Source organism: Haliotis rubra, unplaced genomic scaffold, assembly GCF_003918875.1.
Source record: "Haliotis rubra isolate DU_JTF1 unplaced genomic scaffold, ASM391887v1 Scf204, whole genome shotgun sequence".
NCBI classification, from domain to species: domain Eukaryota; kingdom Metazoa; phylum Mollusca; class Gastropoda; order Lepetellida; family Haliotidae; genus Haliotis; species Haliotis rubra.
The window spans coordinates 1,280,289-1,298,554 of NW_025766048.1; the positions used below are offsets into that span (position 1 = coordinate 1,280,289).

Consider the following 18,266-nt stretch of genomic DNA (forward strand, 5'->3'; position numbering starts at 1 on the left):
AACCCACACAGTACACAGTGGGTCTCACACAACCCACACAGTACACAGTGGGTCTCACACAACAAACACAGTACAGTGGGTCTCACACAACCAACACAGTACTCGGTGTCACACTACCCACACAGTACACAGTGGGTCTCACACAAACCACAAACTACACAGTAAGTTTCACAGAACCAACACAGTACACGGTGTCCAACATCCCACACAGTACACAGTAGGTCTCACACAACCCACACACTACACAGAGGGTCTCACACAACCAACACAGTACACAGTGGGTCTCACACAACCAACACAGTACACAGTAGGTCTCACACAACCCACACACTACACAGAGGGTCTCACACAACTCTAATAGTTCACAGTCTCACACAGTCCAAAGAGGATGTTTCTAATCTTACATTTTCCACACACTACACAATAGGTCTCATACAACTTGTGCGTGTTATGGGGAACGACAACATTGGGTTTATTTACCCGTTTTCTGAAGAATTGAGGCTCGCCTCGCCTTCCATGAACGGGGGACTCAAGTCTTGAGACGTCCTGCCGAGCGCTGTACACAGGTTAACGTCGTACAGCACGATCGTATTTAGGGTGGGTCCATAATGGCATGGGTGGTTTCACAATGACTGGTCGAACTGCGTCTCAAGTTGTCCAAGACAGGGCCACAGGTTAATACTATCTCGAAACATAATTGCAACAGTCACGGTGCCATTTGCTAATTTTGCTAATACAATTGGTCTTACGTGTATGGTGGCAATACGCAGATCAATGGTGGGATGATATCGCCATGGTATCGCCATGTCAGTTATTGATGCCACGTGTACGCACACCACTGGTGGAGAATGTGTTTCCCCGAGCTGGCATTTTGCTGGAGTCGGGCTATATTAAAGCCGTGTACCCGACGGCGAGGCAGTCTTCTTCCTAGCTGCGCGATGGAGGTATCAACAATTATATTCTTCAGTCTGCTGTTGTGTGGTGTGAAAGCCATCTATGCTGATGCCAGTTTGGCAGCCTTGGCTGCACGGGTGCGTCTGGTGGAACGAGAAATCAATTTGTGGAAGCAGGATGCTGTTAATACTGACACTAAACTGATTGACAAGTTTGAAGTGTTGGAGTCATCACTGAAAGAAGAACTGACTGAAAGATTCCTCCCTCTCTTGATAAAGCCTCTCGTCAAACAAGCTATAACCGACATCATGAACAAAGACTATATTGGCAACGCTATTACCGGACATGTTCTCAGGGAAGTTCAAAGCCTTAAAGCAAATGTGCAAAACACAAAGACACAACTCAAAACCTTGGCAGAACAGCTGAGACGTGTTGAACGGGATAGAGACACTTACAGAAAGAGTCTTCGAAAACAACGTCGCAGTTTGACCAAAGACATCCGTGAATTACAGATTCAGCTCAATCACACTGTAGCTGACCTGCGTGATGCCAGGACCACGACGTGTCCCTTAACGACAGCAGGTGAGACTTTCGTCAGATATTAATACAGCTTAATTAACACTATATCTTGATATTCCAACCGGAAGATATGAAAATAACAACATTATTTCGTTTAAATTAAGCAAATGTTTTACAGTCATACTGCATGCACATTCAGTATTTGTCTTCTGCTTTTGAAACAATATGTTGCACGTGCATGTTCAGCGTTTTCATTGTGGAAAACGTTCAGGTCCAAATAATGATATTTGTTTCAAAGGCTGTTTGTAAACTAGTGAACAAGATATCTTATTGTTTATTGTCAACATCATTTAGCGTTCAGAGGACATATTAACGTATTGTTTAGTGGCCATGGTAACGTGGGGTTAACGGTCATGTCAGCGTATTGTTTATTGGCCTTGTTAACTTTTGGTTCAAGGGACATGTCAACGTATTGTTTATTGGCCATGTTAACACTAACTTCACTGTACATGTCAGCGTATTGTTTATTGGCCATGTTAACATAGACTTCACGGTGCATGTCAGCGTATTGTTTATTGGCCATGTTAACATAGACTTTACGCTAGATGTCATCGTATTGTTTATTGGCCATGTTTACATAGACTTCACAGTACATGTCAGCGTATTGTTTATTGGCCATGTTCACATAGACTTAACGGTACATGTCAACGTATTGTTAATTGACCATGTTAACATAGACTTCAAGGTACATGTCAGCGTATTGTTGATTGGCCATGTTAACATAGACTTAACGGTACATGTCAACGTATTGTTTATTGGCCATGTTCACATAGGGTTCACGGGACATGGCACCGTATTGTTTATTGGCCATGTTAACATGGCTGTCACAGTACATATCAATGTATTGTTTAGTAGCCATGTTAACATAGGGTTCACTGTACATGTCAACGTATTGTTTATTGGCCATGTTAACATAGGGTTCACTGTACATGTCAACGTATTGTTTATTGGCCATGTTAACATAGGGTTCACGGGACATGGCAACGTAATGTTTACTGGTCATGTTAACACGGGGTTCACAGGACATTTGTCGCTTCTTGTGCCCCTTATCCACATTTTTGTTAGCACATCGTAACGTAGAGAACTAAATCAGTCAAACAAGACAGTTAAGATCAGTGAATAACTGAGACAGCACACTGAAACACACTGGATATGAGTTACAATCATAAACATGTGCCGTCGTCTTTGTCGGTATAGCCTTACAGTGCTCCAGTAAGATCTAGGGCCCCGCCCCTCTTATGCAGCTCGAACTGCCCCAACACTGACCCACCACCACCCAGGACTCGAACTCGGTTCATCAGGCTGGCTCAATATTACAATGAAATAGCCACACTTCCCGCTGTCCCCCCTCGCCCTATGTACAAATCCAGTAATGAGGTTGTATATGTGGGGCAAGCGTTACATATCTCATCTTATTGTATACCCATGGACAAATCCAGGAATGAGGCTATATATGTGGGGCAAGCGTTACATATCTCATCTTATTATATACCAATGTACACCTCCAGTAATGAGGTTATATATGTGGGGCAAGCGCTGCATATCTCATCTTATTATATACCCATGTACAACCCCAGACTCAAAAATCATTGCGTGAAATTTACAGGGAACTGATTAAAACCATGGTACATTGTATTCTGAATAGGCGGACGTGTTATGGATACTGTATATTAACATAAATATCTCGGTATGTATTTCACACGTGGACTGAGTTGAGGAATACATGCAGTCTACACTTAAAATAAACTCAGAAGACCACACATTGTCTTTCAAGGCTATTTTTAGTGTTTTAAACTCAGTGTAAGTACGACAATGGTCTTGTTTGACAGAATGATCGCAGCTATTTACATCTAAGCCTCTGCAGCCTTATGATATCCACATATGCATTGAAATGGACATTTATTTATATTTTTGCAAACAAATATTAGAAGTTTGGATACAAGCAGTCAGTGAATTAGGGAAGTACCCGATATGCTTATACAATTCGTGTCCATGGCATGGCACAGTTAACACAAAGTGTGTTGTAATATGTTACTTTCATCTGATAAAACCGGAGGCCAAACTTCGGTTGGATAGAAATATTTCCATACTGAGTTGTTGATCAGGGTGCCATTCCACTAACCGGTCTTAGCCCTACGCCAATCGTAAACCCTAAAATCCCAATCTTAGTGTGACGTTACGATCAGCTTACCGTTCCACTAACCAATCTTACCCAAGTCTATCGTTAAGATCCAAAGTCTAAGTTGCTCAGGACCAACTTAGGATCGCTAAAATCAAACTTAGAGAAACCAAAGTGGTGGCTTTCATAGTCTATATGAAGAAGAAGAGCGAGCATTTCACCGTGAGCGTCACCTAATTCTTTACTAACCATGAAATGAATTTGTTAATTCTGTGATGTAAACAAACACTGCACTGAAGCCTTACAAATGTCAGGCCAGTCTGACCACTGTCGTCATGGGAACACAGCCGAGGGTGTCGGTGTAATACATTTGTACAACAATATTACAACGTCATGGTTAAGAATAGGACGGGTCGTGAAGTGAACAATGTTCTGAAACAAAAGATACAAATATGTTTGATTTCGCGTGCGTTTATTTGGTAAGGGATTCTAAATTTTAAGGCAGACCGCGTGTTTTTCAAGACCATTGACTAGTCTACATTCTAGATACGTTATCAGAAGGTGTGCTTGTGGCGAGGTAGAGGTCAGTCTGTCGTACAGACTCTGAAGCAAATATATCCCAAAAGCCAACGCAAGTCTAGAAAATGTGGCAAGTCTAGATTTCCTCAGCTTCAGGTCTGAAAATGAAGAAAGTCTCAGGGCTCCTTTTCGTTAGATCTATATTTCATTTATTTTTTACTATGAACATTTTTTTCAGTAAAATATGTTCATTTCAGAGACTAGTTGTTAGTCTAGGTAGAGGCGTTCAGCCGCACTTGCCCCTGAAACCAAGGTGCTCACTACCCTAATATTTTCCTCGAGGTTTTTTCTCCACGTTTACACTTGGTTCCAAAACTACTTCCTCGCATTTCTCTATCTCTCGCACGAAAGAGTATCGATCTCAGCTTGGATCGGATCGTAAAATCGGTTAGTGGAACGGGTGTATGTAACTTTTAGCTAAGTGGATTGTAAAATTGGTGTAACTTGCTAAGATTGATCTCAGATAAGATCGGTTAGTGGAACGGCACCCAGTACAAAGCAGTCAAGCGCCAAACGTTGCCATGCTCTAACCTGAAACGTCACAATGACGTCATAGCTGGCAGCTTTGCGGCCGTGGTGTCGCCAGTCAAGGCATTTTATAGCTAGCAGTGAGATGTGTGGCTCGTGTTAGGACGTACGTTATTGGTGGGTAAGTTCTCAGTTTCTTAGACGAAATAGTGTAAATCTATATTGTAAAACTGCTGTAAAGCAGTATGAAGGTTACAGGAGTTTTAAGTTTCATCCTTTGAACTGATAACATTTACAACAGTCACGGAAGATTTTATGAGATTATTTTAAATCTCTCCAGTCAAGAAACGGTTGTGTTTCATGTGCATATTCGGACACTTGACGTCATTTCCATAGACTTACATGATATTTCAGTGTAGCATAAATAATTTTCATGAGGTGAGTTTAGAATAGATTATTCTCAAATTTGACAGAAAAATTTGAAATCATCTCTGCTCTGCGCTCATAATTTCAGTTCAATTCTCCTGATCACTATGTAACTAATGACATCACATTTATCAACTTACTTATAGTTCCACAATGCACAATCCCATAGGCCGCCATGTTAAAGGAAATCACGGCACTGTACGTGTTGATTAAATTGTTGTCATTCGATAAATAAGGAATGGAAAATTAAACAGATATTATGTGATTGTAGGTACGATGATTCCTCACAAATGTGCAAAATTTGACTTGGATCATACGAAAATTAAATTCATGAAAATTCTTTATGCTACATTAAATTAACATGTTTACAAGTCTATGGAAGTTACGTCAAGTGTCCGAATATAACTGGCCCGGGTCTATATCTTGTGTTCTGCGTCAATGAATAACTGCATTGCATTGAAATACGGTCATTGGACATAAGTATTCGTCATTGTGCATAATTTCTATAGATTTAATTGTTAATTTGGTGCTGCTAGAAACATCATCTTGAATTTATTTGTCGTTTAATCTTGTTCATATTTTACACGTGTCATGAATCATCTCAGCTGCAAAGACATAATTTCCGTTCTATTTTCCATTCAGTATTTCAAGAATGACTGCACTTTGATTGATGCGTGTCACATGGTTAAGACAAGTTTTAACATGGCAGTCTATGGGGAAAGAATACACAAGGTTGTATATATATGTTGCTCATGTAACTACAATGCGGAAAATACTTGAAGGAACATTACATGGAAATTATGTATCTGTGACCAAGATGATTTCCTAACAACCTGCAAAATTAACGAAAACCGAATTAATGAAAATTATTACAGCTACACTAAATAACATGCAAGTCTATGAGAATTTTGCCAACTGACGAATACGTATGTCCCATGAGTATAATTTTAACACGGAAACCTTTATGTGAAACACATGTATTTCGGCAACACTTTTAAAAAATGCAGTAGAATGTAGATCATGGAAATGCAACTATGCTTTTTTCTCGTTATTTCTAATATTGAAACAGACGGAGAATGTTAATCACTCGTACAGCCGACATTTCGATCTTTACCACCTCACACTGCCACGTGTTTGTACACTTGTTGTATATCAAAGCACGCTGCTTCCAACAACAAGTACGGTTGTGTCAGCTACAGTTTCCGCCTCAGTTAACAGTTGTGTGAGAATTACACTACCGGCATAGCTCGATATGCTGACATTTTGTGAATGCTTCACAGAGTTCGCCTGACACTGAATTACAACTGTGTTGCACAAACACCGAGGAAAGTTGCCATGCTGCCCCACACATTGCGTGATAAACACTGTTAAGTTTTAATCTGCTTCACATTAGAATTTACGGAATTGCCTAAAATACCATGTACAATGTACACTAAACAGGGAGGGTGGGGTGGTGACATAATGGAAAGGCATTTTGAATTCCAGTCACAATTAATGAAGTCAGACTAAGCAGGTGGTGATTCCATAAAGAGGAATTATGAGTAGGTATAAGTGTAGATGTTTTTGTTTCTTTATCTACTTTTACTTTCAGTGTAATAAGGTAAATAATAATGTATGTTTATATATGAAGTCCCCGTAGAATATACTCGCCCCTAACCTAGTCCCAACCCTGGGAGCGAACAGATTCTTTAGTTTCACCGTTAATGTTTATATTTCAAAACAAAAAAAACCAATCTATTCAGTTACAGCATTTCAACAAAGAGGAGCATTTCAGCTGTTAACATGCAGTCAGTGCACAGCTTATTACATTTTCAGATTCAAACTGTAAAAATATATTTAGGAAGTGTTCTTCTTTTTCCTGCAGAGACACGCGGTCTTTTATGAACAGGTATCTCAATCAAATCAAACCACATATTAATATTTAATACCTCTGCTATAACAGATGTATTTTGAATTTATTCATACATACTATTGAAAGGCAAAACATTTGTGGGAAGCGAAAACTGAGACCAGTAGTTATACTGACTGACTGAGTTTAGTGTTACGCCGCTTTTAGCAATATTCCAGCAATATCACGGCGGGGGACACCAGAAATGGGCTTAACACATTGTGCCCACCAGTAGTTATAATGCTTATGTGCTATGTATAGTTTTCTGACTAAAATATTCCCTGTTTCAGCCTCCACTGACCCGAGCCCGAGCAACACGGCTTCACTAGCGCCAGTGACGACACAAGACTCTGATCTACACGGTAGGTTAGAAAACCCAGCAGGCAGGAAGCTCAGTCCTTAATTTTTCTTCCATTTAACACGCTGATGTATATACCTGTGGAGAATCTGACTTGAGGGATGAGTCTCACCTATTATATCGATCGACGTTCATGTTGTCAATCACAGGATTTCAAACTGTAAAAGCTAAATTTAGGAAGGGTTACTTTTTTCCTGCATAGACACGCGGTCTCGATGAAGAGTTATCTAAATCAAATTGAACCATATATATTTAATACTTCTTCCATAAAAGATGTATTCGGAATTAAATCATACATAATATTGAATGGCAAAACATAAGTGGAAAGGCGAAAACTGAAGCTAGTAGTTATATAGTTTTGTGAACAACATATTCCCTGTTTCAGCCTCGACTGACCCGAGCCCGAACACCACGGTTCCACCAACGCCAGTGACGACAGAAGACCCTGATCCACACGGTAGGTGGGAAAACCCAGCAGGCAGCCTTATATCTTATTGCCCTAATAAATACCAAACAACAGTTGTACTGACATTATCAACTTGTAAAGTTCAACAAACATCATCACTCTCCAGCCGAACACAAGATATTGCTACAACTTCTGGCTCTAACAGAAAGTTCTGTATTAAACACACCATCGTTTATCCCAGAAACCACATGTTGACATTCCCGCCATGTTGTATTGTTGTCAGCCATGATGGAATTGTTTAAACGATGTAGCAATGTCCGAGTCACGTATCAACATGATGAAAACATTGTAGATGTGTGACAAAGATGTCTGATGTTTATTTTGTGTTGCAGCGACTCCATCACCAGCAGCAGGCCGCGCCCTCTACTCCGCCAGCAAGGACATAAACCACCGTTATATCTTATTGCCCTAATAAATACCAAACAACAGTTGTACTGACATTATCAACTTGTAAAGTTCAACAAACATCAACACTCTCCAGCCGAACACAAGATATTGCTACAACTTCTGGCTCTAACAGAAAGTTCTGTGTTAAACACACCATCGTTTATCCCAGAAACCACATGTTGACATTCCCGCCATGTTGTATTGTTGTCAGCCATGATGGAATTGTTTAAACGATGCATCAATGTCCGAGTCACGTATCAACATGATGAAGACATTGTAGATGTGTGACACAGATGTCTGATGTTTACTTTGTGTTGCAGCGACTCCATCACCAGCAGACCGCCGCCTCTACTCCGCCAGCGGTGCCGGTAACCTGGAGAGAGTGAAGCGGATCCTGTCAGCGGGTCACGTGGACATCAACACGAGAGGACGGTACAGCATGACACCGGTGATGGCGGCAGCATGGTATGGACACAGCGATGTGTTGGAGTTCCTGGTGGGTAGAGGAGCTGATGTGTCACTGGTCAGCAGTAGCGGTGACAACGTCCTTCACTACGCCTGTTGGGGTGGACACCTGGAGACGGTGAAGCTGATCGTGTCCTGGAACCTGCTGGACGTCAACGCCAGGGACAACAACGGGCACACAGCCGTCTACTGGGCGAGAGGACATCAGCGAATGGCGGAGTTCCTGAGGTCACGTGGTGGACACTGAAGTCGGTGTCGGTGTGGACGGAGACGAGGCACATGCCGTTGCTGACACTGACGTGGTGTGCGCCGTTCAGTCTTGTTCACGATTTTTACTTCCTGAATATAAATAAAACTTGTTGAATGTATTTTCAGACATTTTGTCATTTGTTGTGTTTGGAGCCTCGCAGGATCAGGTAAGAAAATTGTGAAGTGAGTGTAAATATAAACGGTGAGTGATTGTACGTAAACGTCGCCCGTCTTAACATTACTCTGTGTTAATTTTGTTTTGAGAATATCGCGAATTGTGAAACAAACAACAACAAACTGTTTGTTTACATGTCGCTGCACTCTGTGACCTCAGACTGGGTTCACCCAGTTGACATGGCGCGATTTGTACAGTGACAGTGACGTCACACTGCTGGTGACGTCACAGATATACACTGAGGTGCCCGGCCGCCTTCTCAGACAGATAGGACAGAGAGCGGCGCAATGCTGGCATCGTGCCATACAGCACAAACAGTATTTGTCAAATACCATGTGTTGGGTATCGTTTAACAAGGGAAGGATGGACATCTGTAGCTGATTACTACTGAGATTTAACCTTTTTTGGTGCCACAGGGAAATGTACCCTTTCTGTAGTGACAAAACACACAATATACAAAATCAAACACATGACAATCATCACCCAAAACATCTCATATTTGTTAACCCTGGATGCCGGAATGACAAACACTTCCCCCTCTTCTCTGTTTCCTGATCTAACATATTGTTTTTTAGGTAAAGTACAATTGCTGAAATGACCAGTAAGAATTATGTACATGGTAAATCTCGCCATTTTTGGACACATGAAAAGTTCGCCATTCGCGGCACCGTTTACTGTATGTTGTAAAGGTAAATATATGATATTAACCCGTTGAACTGAATTTGAAAAATAGCCAGTTAGTGATTAGTGGTATGTGGTTTTTATCAAGTCGCCAATGACTATACTGAAACCCCGCCTATAACCCTGAAATCGTGTGGACCGTCTCGGGAGCAGGCAAACACACACGCCGAAGTGAGCTCTCCGTTATGTTTGATAGTGTTTACTGAAGCATGTTTCACGTAAGCTGGTCATGAGACGCCAATTACATCACAAATATTTAACACTCAGCTCTAAACACACACCTCCTTGAATTCCTCATACATTTTACAATCAATAATGCCCGATGTTTTTTGTTACTAGTTCAAATAGTTGATGATATCAAGCCCCTGGATGTCGAGGTTTCTGACACAAGTCTGAAAAGTGAACGTTGTGCGAGGAATGATCTGACAACGTTATGCATTCAGTATATATTGTGGCTTGACATAACTGACACACGCATAGAGACGAGGGGCGTAACTCCGCTAGGCTTCACACGATGTCATTGTAACTCAGGTCACTTGAAATGAATTACTTACAATTTAAATAAATGTCCTGAATAGTTGATTGTGTATTTTGATTTACCGTAAATGAAACAATAGTTCAAAACATATGAGCATATTTTCAGGACAGGAGTTTCCTCTGTTCATGATGGTGTTGCTATTTCTCTACAAAAGTAAACAATTAAAGATGAAAAAATAGACCCTTTTGTATGGGACTGTCAGAATAATTATGTGAGGTTTGTTCCAAGGAATATTGACTATTGCACACCATATGCACAAAGCACGTGTTGCAGTTATGCCTACATTTCATCTAACACTTGTGTTCAGGTTACAAATTTTAATATCATTATGGTGTACTACACCAACTGTGTCACTTTCGTCTTTAAATATTGTTCAAACAAGCAACCACTTGCAAAGGATAAAAACACGTATAGCCTATATCAATGTATGATATGATACTGAGTGTTTCTAAATGTAATCATTTTCATATGGTGACGGAGTAAGTATACACTAGAAAACATCGTCTATCTCATAATATAGAGGTTGACATCCATAAACCTCTCTTCCTTATGTGCATCACTTCTGACTGGCCTGAAGGCTAAATGTAGATAATGAAATAAGCTTCGTGAAAAAAAAGTATCTAAAAGATATATACATTATCAAACGCTAAGTAGCTTGACGGTGTGACTGTGTTTACCGACATTTATCTCAAACAAATTGCTCAACATGTTGACATACGACATCACTACCAATAGCAGATTTATTTTATATAACACTGACATCGGCACGCAGGGGGCTTCCCTGGTCTGCCTTTAGAATCCCTCACCAAATAAGCGCACGTGAAATCAAACATATTTGTATCTTTTTGTTTCAAAATATTGTTGCAATTCACGACCTGTCCCCATGCTTAACTGTGACGTTGCAATATTGTTGCACTAATGTATAACACTCGTCGTACGAGCCAAATGTTGCTATGGTATGGGTTTGTTAGGCTTCAGTGCAGTGTTGTTATCATTTACGGAAATTAACAGATTATTTTTATGCTGTCATTTTTAATTTTGAAGAATTCTGTCATTTTCAATTCTGAAGGGTTTTTTAGGTGGCCTTGGTCCCGTTTAAAAGGAGCCAAATAAATTTAAAATTACTGTGGGTGGGAAAGGGTTTTTTGTATGTGTATCTCTGTCTTTTCCTCCTTGCTGGTGATGTTATTCAACCAAGCACTACACGCATGTCAATAGAAGTATATTATATGAATCCCTCATCAAAAACATGCGTGTTGGGTGTTTGGTGAAAACCAACCGTGCGTTATCTAAACGGCAGTAGGGCTTTCAGCAATCAAGAATGAGGATTGGACCAGGTAACATTGATTAATGGGAGAATCTCTGCTGGCTAGTGGTACTACAAAAATCATGTGTCTAGCCTCTCAACACCACCGAACACACACTGGCCTTCGACAACATGACATTTATGCAGTCAGGCGCGTAGCAAGCCAATTTGTTTCCTGTAAGCCCGATAGGTATCAGGGCTTTTATATTTAGATGGTATTTAGGGGCTTGTCCAACCTTTTTAGCAACAATCATGTTTAAGCCCAGGCCTTTTTATATTGGTAACTGCCCCTGGCAGTGTATGAAATAAGCCAAGAACCCACCAACACATCAGGGCTGTTAACTTTTAAAATGTTACCAGCCCAAAATGGATTTAACCAGACCAGACAACGTTTTACTGGAACATTATTTTAACGTTTTGACCAGACCATAGGGCTGGCTAGCTGTAACTTTAGACCGTCCGTCAGAAATCTAGCCCATCTCGGGCTGTCGGACGGCCTTATTCCATTCACTGATTTATGCAATTTTCAGTTACCAAACTTTCCCCAACAATGATACCTGGCCCTCCTATCTCTGAAAGAAACATTTTCAAAAGTTTACTAATGAAAGAGGCTGTGAGTGACATTTGACGTCACTTCAGGTTAAAGGCACAGGCTCTCGTGTCTTTGCGAGGATTAATGGTGTTTAATAAAACATTTGAGCTGACCCCCGACTCGAAATGCTTCACAATACATTATGTCATGTATTGTACTGTGTAGCATTTCGACACAGACGATAGTGGATGGTGTCAAGACACAGACGATAGTGGATGGTGTCAGGACACAGACGATAGTGGATGGTGTCAAGACACAGACGATAGTGGATGGTGTCAAGACAGACGGTAGTGGATGGTGTCAAGACAGACGGTAGTGGATGATGTCAAGACAGACGGTAGTGGATGGTGTCAAGACAGACGGTAGTGGATGGTGTCAAGACAGACGGTAGTGGATGGTGTCAAGACAGACGGTAGTGGATGGTGTCAAGACACAGACGATAGTGGATGGTGTCAAGACAAAGACGATAGTGGATGGTGTCAAGACAGACGGTAGTGGATGGTGTCAAGACACAGACGATAGTGGATGATGTCAAGACACAGACGATAGTGGATGGTGTCAAGACAGACGGTAGTGGATGGTGTCAAGACACAGACGATAGTGGATGATGTCAAGACACAGACGATAGTGGATGGTGTCAAGACAGACGGTAGTGGATGGTGTCAAGACAGACGGTAGTGGATGGTGTCAAGACAGACGGTAGTGGATGGTGTCAAGACACAGACGATAGTGGATGGTGTCAAGACAGACGATAGTGGATGGTGTCAAGACACAGACGATAGTGGATGGTGTCAAGACACAGACGATATTGGATGGTGTCAAGACACAGACGAGAGTGGATGGTGTCAAGAAAAAGGAATTTTCGGTTAAATGAAAACAATAAGACAAATAACAATACACAGATTGGCAAAGTGTTTATTGACATTGACATTGACATTCACATTCACACACACATATATATACTCATGCCAATAATGGTTGTCACCCCCTTCAATTTTATTAATTGATAGGGTGTGTGTGTGTTGGGTTGGGGTGGGGTTTTGGGGTTTGGTGTGACATCCATTATTGGCATGAGTATATATGTAAATCTGAATATGTAAATCTTTGAAAAAAACTTTATCTTTTATTTAATGTAGAAGAATTGCACCCTTGTTTACAGTGAAAACGTGTCCTTTAGGTTTCTAGATCAACATAGTATTGATCCCAATAAATCGCCTGGTGCACATTGGTATTAAACGTTTTATACGATTTTCAGGGTCCTTGCTGTATTACCTAATCCGTATTACTCTGTAAAACAATTGAAACGCCAAAGTAAAAGAGTTGAAAATATCTGACAATGTTTTTGGTGATTTCATGCAAAATGACGAGCAAATGTTATTGAATGTTCTAGTATAACGGATTGATAATAGCTCTAAACTTAATTCAACACCGAACGCGTTAGTGGCCTCGCCTTTAAATCCCCAGTGGTGTCGCCCCAAATTGGGTGATAGGTGGTTAAACCGTCAATAGCTAACAAACACCGAATTCAGTGATTACTAACAACCTTTGGTTTATTCACTGCATTAATCGCCCATGAAAAAGTTTATATAAATTGAAAAACATTTGTCAGAGGTTTTCAAAAGGCCTGATGGACATCTTGTCGTAAACGGCGGACCCGTGAAGACCCGGGTTAGAATTGGTCTTCAGTAACCCATGCTTGTCGTTAAAGGCGGACCCGGCAACATCCGGGTTAGAATTGGTCTTCAGCAACCCATGCTTGTCGTTAAAGGCGGACCCGGGAAGGTCCGGGTTAGAATTGATCTTCAGTAACCCATGCTTGTCGTTAAAGGCGGACCCGGGAAGATCCGGGTTAGAATTGGTCTTCAGCAACCCATGCTTGTCGTTAAAGGCGGACCCGGGAAGGTCCGGGTTAGAATTGGTCTTCAGTAACCCATGCTTGTCGTTAAAGGCGGACCCGGGAAGATCCGGGTTAGAATTGGTCTTCAGCAACCCATGCTTGTCGTTAAAGGCGGACCCGTGAAGATCCGGGTTAGAACTGGTCTTCAGCAACCCATGCTTGTAGTAAAAGGAGACTAACGTGATCGGTGAATGGCATGATTGCAAAAACAACATAACACCTTCTTGTCGTGAGCGACCGAAAGTATATGTGAATGTGAGTGAGTGAGTATAATTTACCACGGCCTTGAACATTAACGGCGTAAAGTAATGCAGGCCTTAGTCGTTTACAATTACCCTGAAATCTTCGATTTTTGCTGATAAACCCAGAAATACATTCGATAATAACCGGGATTCGAACCCTCGACTATTTCATTGTGGAGCCAAACTACGACGCCTCAGTCCGGGTACACGTGTCCTACATGGGAACGTACGGAGTAGCGAGAAGCAAATGGTGACTCAACGTCCTCACCGAGTCTGTGTCCTGTTCATTGTAATATTGGTTTGTTCCTTCTTAACCCTCTCACTCAGAGTTAAATCAGTGTTGACGTCTGGACCACACAATCCTGTGATTAGCGTATTGAGCACCGATCTAAGTAAATCGGGGGGGCAATGCCATTCATCAACCAAGTCCGCGGGTCTGTCCACCAGTTTCGTCAGTCGCCTCTTCTGACAAGCATGGTGCGCAGTAAACTAAGTATAACCCGGATGTTCACGGGGCATGTATCACAAGGAAAGACACTACACTGGATGTAGGACATCAGGATGCCTTGAGGAAATATCCACGTCTGGGAAACAAGATCAGGAAATCTACTCAACCAAAATACCTTTCTTCGCAGCCACCTTCAATGTGTTGGATATCCTGTGCGTTAATACTCCTTCCTGGTTTACATGTTGTGGCGAACACAGGCTGGGTTATGTCCGCTAACGGTATAGAAAGTTCAGTATAGTCAGTCCCTCTGATCAAAACACAGACTTACAGTCTGTAGGGAGTGGTTAGCTACGGCAGCCCTGGGTGAGGGTGTGGGAGGTGATTCAAGGCTGCTGGAATTAAAGTTTGTGGGGGTGGAGCGGGATCGTCTAAGATGTCGAGACCTGAGGTCAATCCCACTGGAACACAGACACCAACGCACATACACATGCATACACACATGCATACACACATGCATACAATCACTCAAGACTCAAACAATCCGATGTAGATCTAAATCAATCACTCAAGGTTAACAAAGCTCCATTTTTGGCATAAACAAGCACTCAACACAATAACTTGCAGAAGCATTAATACACTAGAGTATACTTCCATAAGTATTAATACACTAGCGTAAACTTACACAAATATTAATACACTAGCGTAGACTTACACAAGTATTATTCACTAGCGTGTACACATACAAGGATTAATACAGGAGCATAAACTTACACAAGTATTAATACACTAGCGTAAACTTACACAAGTATTAATACACTAGCTTAGACTTACTCAAGTATTAATACACTAGCGTAGACATACACATGAATTAATAAACTAGCGTAGACTTACACAGGTATTAATACACTAGCGTAAACATACACATGTATTAATACACTAGCGTAGACTAACACATGTATTAATACACTAGCGTAGACTAACACATGTATTAATACACTAGAGTAGACATACACATGTATTAATACACTAGCGTAAACATACACATGTATTAATACACTAGCGTAGACTAACACTTGTATTAATACACTAGCGTAGACTAACACTTGTATTAATACACAAGTTTAGAGTAACACATGTATTAATACGCTAGCATAGACAAACACATGTATTAATACACTAGAGTAGACTAACACATGTATTAATACACTAGTGTAGACTAACACAAGTATTAATACACTAGCGTAGACTAAAACATGTTTTAATACACTAGCGAAGACAAAGACATGTATTAATACACTAGCGTAGACTAAAACATTTATTATTACCCTAGTGTAGACTTACATATGTATTAATACACGTAGTGTAGACATACACATCTATTAATACACTAGCGTAGATGTACACAGATATTAATACACTAGCGTAGACATACACATGTATTAATACACTAGTCTAGACTTATACTTAGACTTACACATGTATTAATGCACTAATGTAGACTAACACATGTTTTAATTCTCTAGCGTAGACTTACACATGTATTAATACACTAGCGTAGACTTACACACATATTTATATACACTAGCGTAGACTTACACAAGTATTAATACACAAGCGTAGACAAAAACATGCATTAATACACTAGCGTAGACTAACACATGTATTAATACACTAGCGTAGACATACACAGATATTAATACACTAGCGTAAACATACACATGTATTAATACACTAGCGTAGACTTACACAAGTATTAATACACAAGCGTAGACAAAAACATGCATTAATACACTAGCGTAGACTAACATATGTATTAATACACTAGCGTAGACATACACAGATATTAATACACTAGCGTAAACATACACATGTATTAATACACTAGCGTAGACTAACACAAGTAATAATACACTAGAGTAGACTAACACATGTATTAATACAATAGTGTAGAATTATACAAGTATTGATACACTAGCGTAGACTAACAGAGGTATTAATACACTATCGTAGACTTACGCAAGAATTTATAGACGAGCTTAGACTAACACATGTATTAATACACTAGCGTAGACTAACACATGTATTAATACACTAGCGTAGACTAACACATGTATTAATACACTAGCGTAGACATAACACATGTATTAATACACTAGCGTAGACATACACATTTATTAATACACTAGCGTAGACTTACACAAGTATTAATACACTAGCGTAGACATACACATGTATTAATACACTAGCGTAGACTTACACAAGTATTAATACACTAGCGTAGATATACACATGTATTAATACATTAACGTAGACTAACACATGTATTAATACACTAGCGTAGACTAACACATATTAATTTACTAGCGTAGACATACACATTTATTAATACACTAGCATAGACATACACATGTATTAATACACTAGCGTAGAGATACACATGTCTTAATACACTAGCGTAGACTTACACAAGTATTAATACACTAGCGTAGATATACACATGTATTAATACACTAACGTAGACTAACACATGTATTAATACACTAGCGTAGACTTACACAGGTATTAATACACTAGCGTAGACTTACACATGTATTAAAACACTAACGTAGACATACACATGTATTAATACACTAGCGTAGACATACATATGTATTAATACACCACTATAGACTTACAGAAGTATTAATACACTAGCGCAGACTAACTCAATCAGTAATACAATAGCGTAGACTAACACAAGTATTAATACACTAGCGGAGACTAACACAAGTAATAATACACTAGCGTAGACTGACAGAAGTATAAATTCACTAACGCATACTAACCCAAGTATTAATACATTAGCGAAGACTAACAAAAGTATTAATACACTAGCGTAGACTTGCACAAGTAATAATACACTAGCTTAGACTAACACATGTATTAATAGAATAGCGTAGACTTACACAAGTATTAATACACTAGCGTAGACTAACACATGTATTAATACACTAGCGTAGACTAACACAAGTAATAATACACTAGCGTAGACTAACACATGTATTAATACAATAGCGTAGACTTACACAAGTATTAATACACTAGCTTAGACTAACACAAGTATTAATACACTAGCGTAGACATACACAAGTATTAATATACTAGCGTAGACTAACACATGTATTAATACAATAGCGCAGACTTACACAAGTATTAATACACTAGCTTAGACTAATAGAAGTATTAATACACTTGCGTAAACTTACACAAGTATTAATACACTAGCGTAGACTTACACAAGTATTAATACACTAGCGTAGATTTACACAAGCATTACTACACTTGCGAGTATGGATACACTAGCGTCGGACGACTGTTGTTGGGACTGTCGCCTTGTTTGGGGCTGGGTGAGTTTGTTGCTTTGACTGTCGCTGGGACTGTTGCCGAGAATGTTTTGCTGTCACCAGTCATTGGTAACTATTCGCCGGTCATCGGTCACCAGTCGTTATCACTGGTCAGTGGTCACTAGT

General features: G+C 40.1%; 1 protein-coding gene across 5 annotated transcripts; it reads left to right on the forward strand.

Annotated features, from left to right (window-relative positions):
• The first annotated feature begins 896 nt into the window (after window positions 1-896).
• Window positions 897-8,997, forward strand: LOC124275925 (ankyrin repeat domain-containing protein 1-like). 5 transcript variants are annotated; one of them, XM_046711626.1, is made up of 5 exons: window positions 903-1,476; window positions 7,244-7,315; window positions 7,697-7,768; window positions 8,110-8,130; window positions 8,503-8,997. In XM_046711626.1, the coding sequence occupies exons 1-5, from the start codon at window positions 939-941 to the stop codon at window positions 8,874-8,876; spliced, it is 1,077 nt and encodes a 358-aa protein (XP_046567582.1). In that variant the 5' UTR covers window positions 903-938; the 3' UTR covers window positions 8,877-8,997. The 5 variants fall into 5 exon arrangements, with proteins under 5 accessions (XP_046567584.1, XP_046567585.1, XP_046567582.1 ...); XM_046711628.1 differs by lacking the exon at window positions 7,244-7,315 and having other exon boundaries at window positions 897-1,476; XM_046711627.1 differs by lacking the exon at window positions 8,110-8,130 and having other exon boundaries at window positions 8,485-8,997.
• Window positions 8,998-18,266: the final 9,269 nt, after the last annotated feature.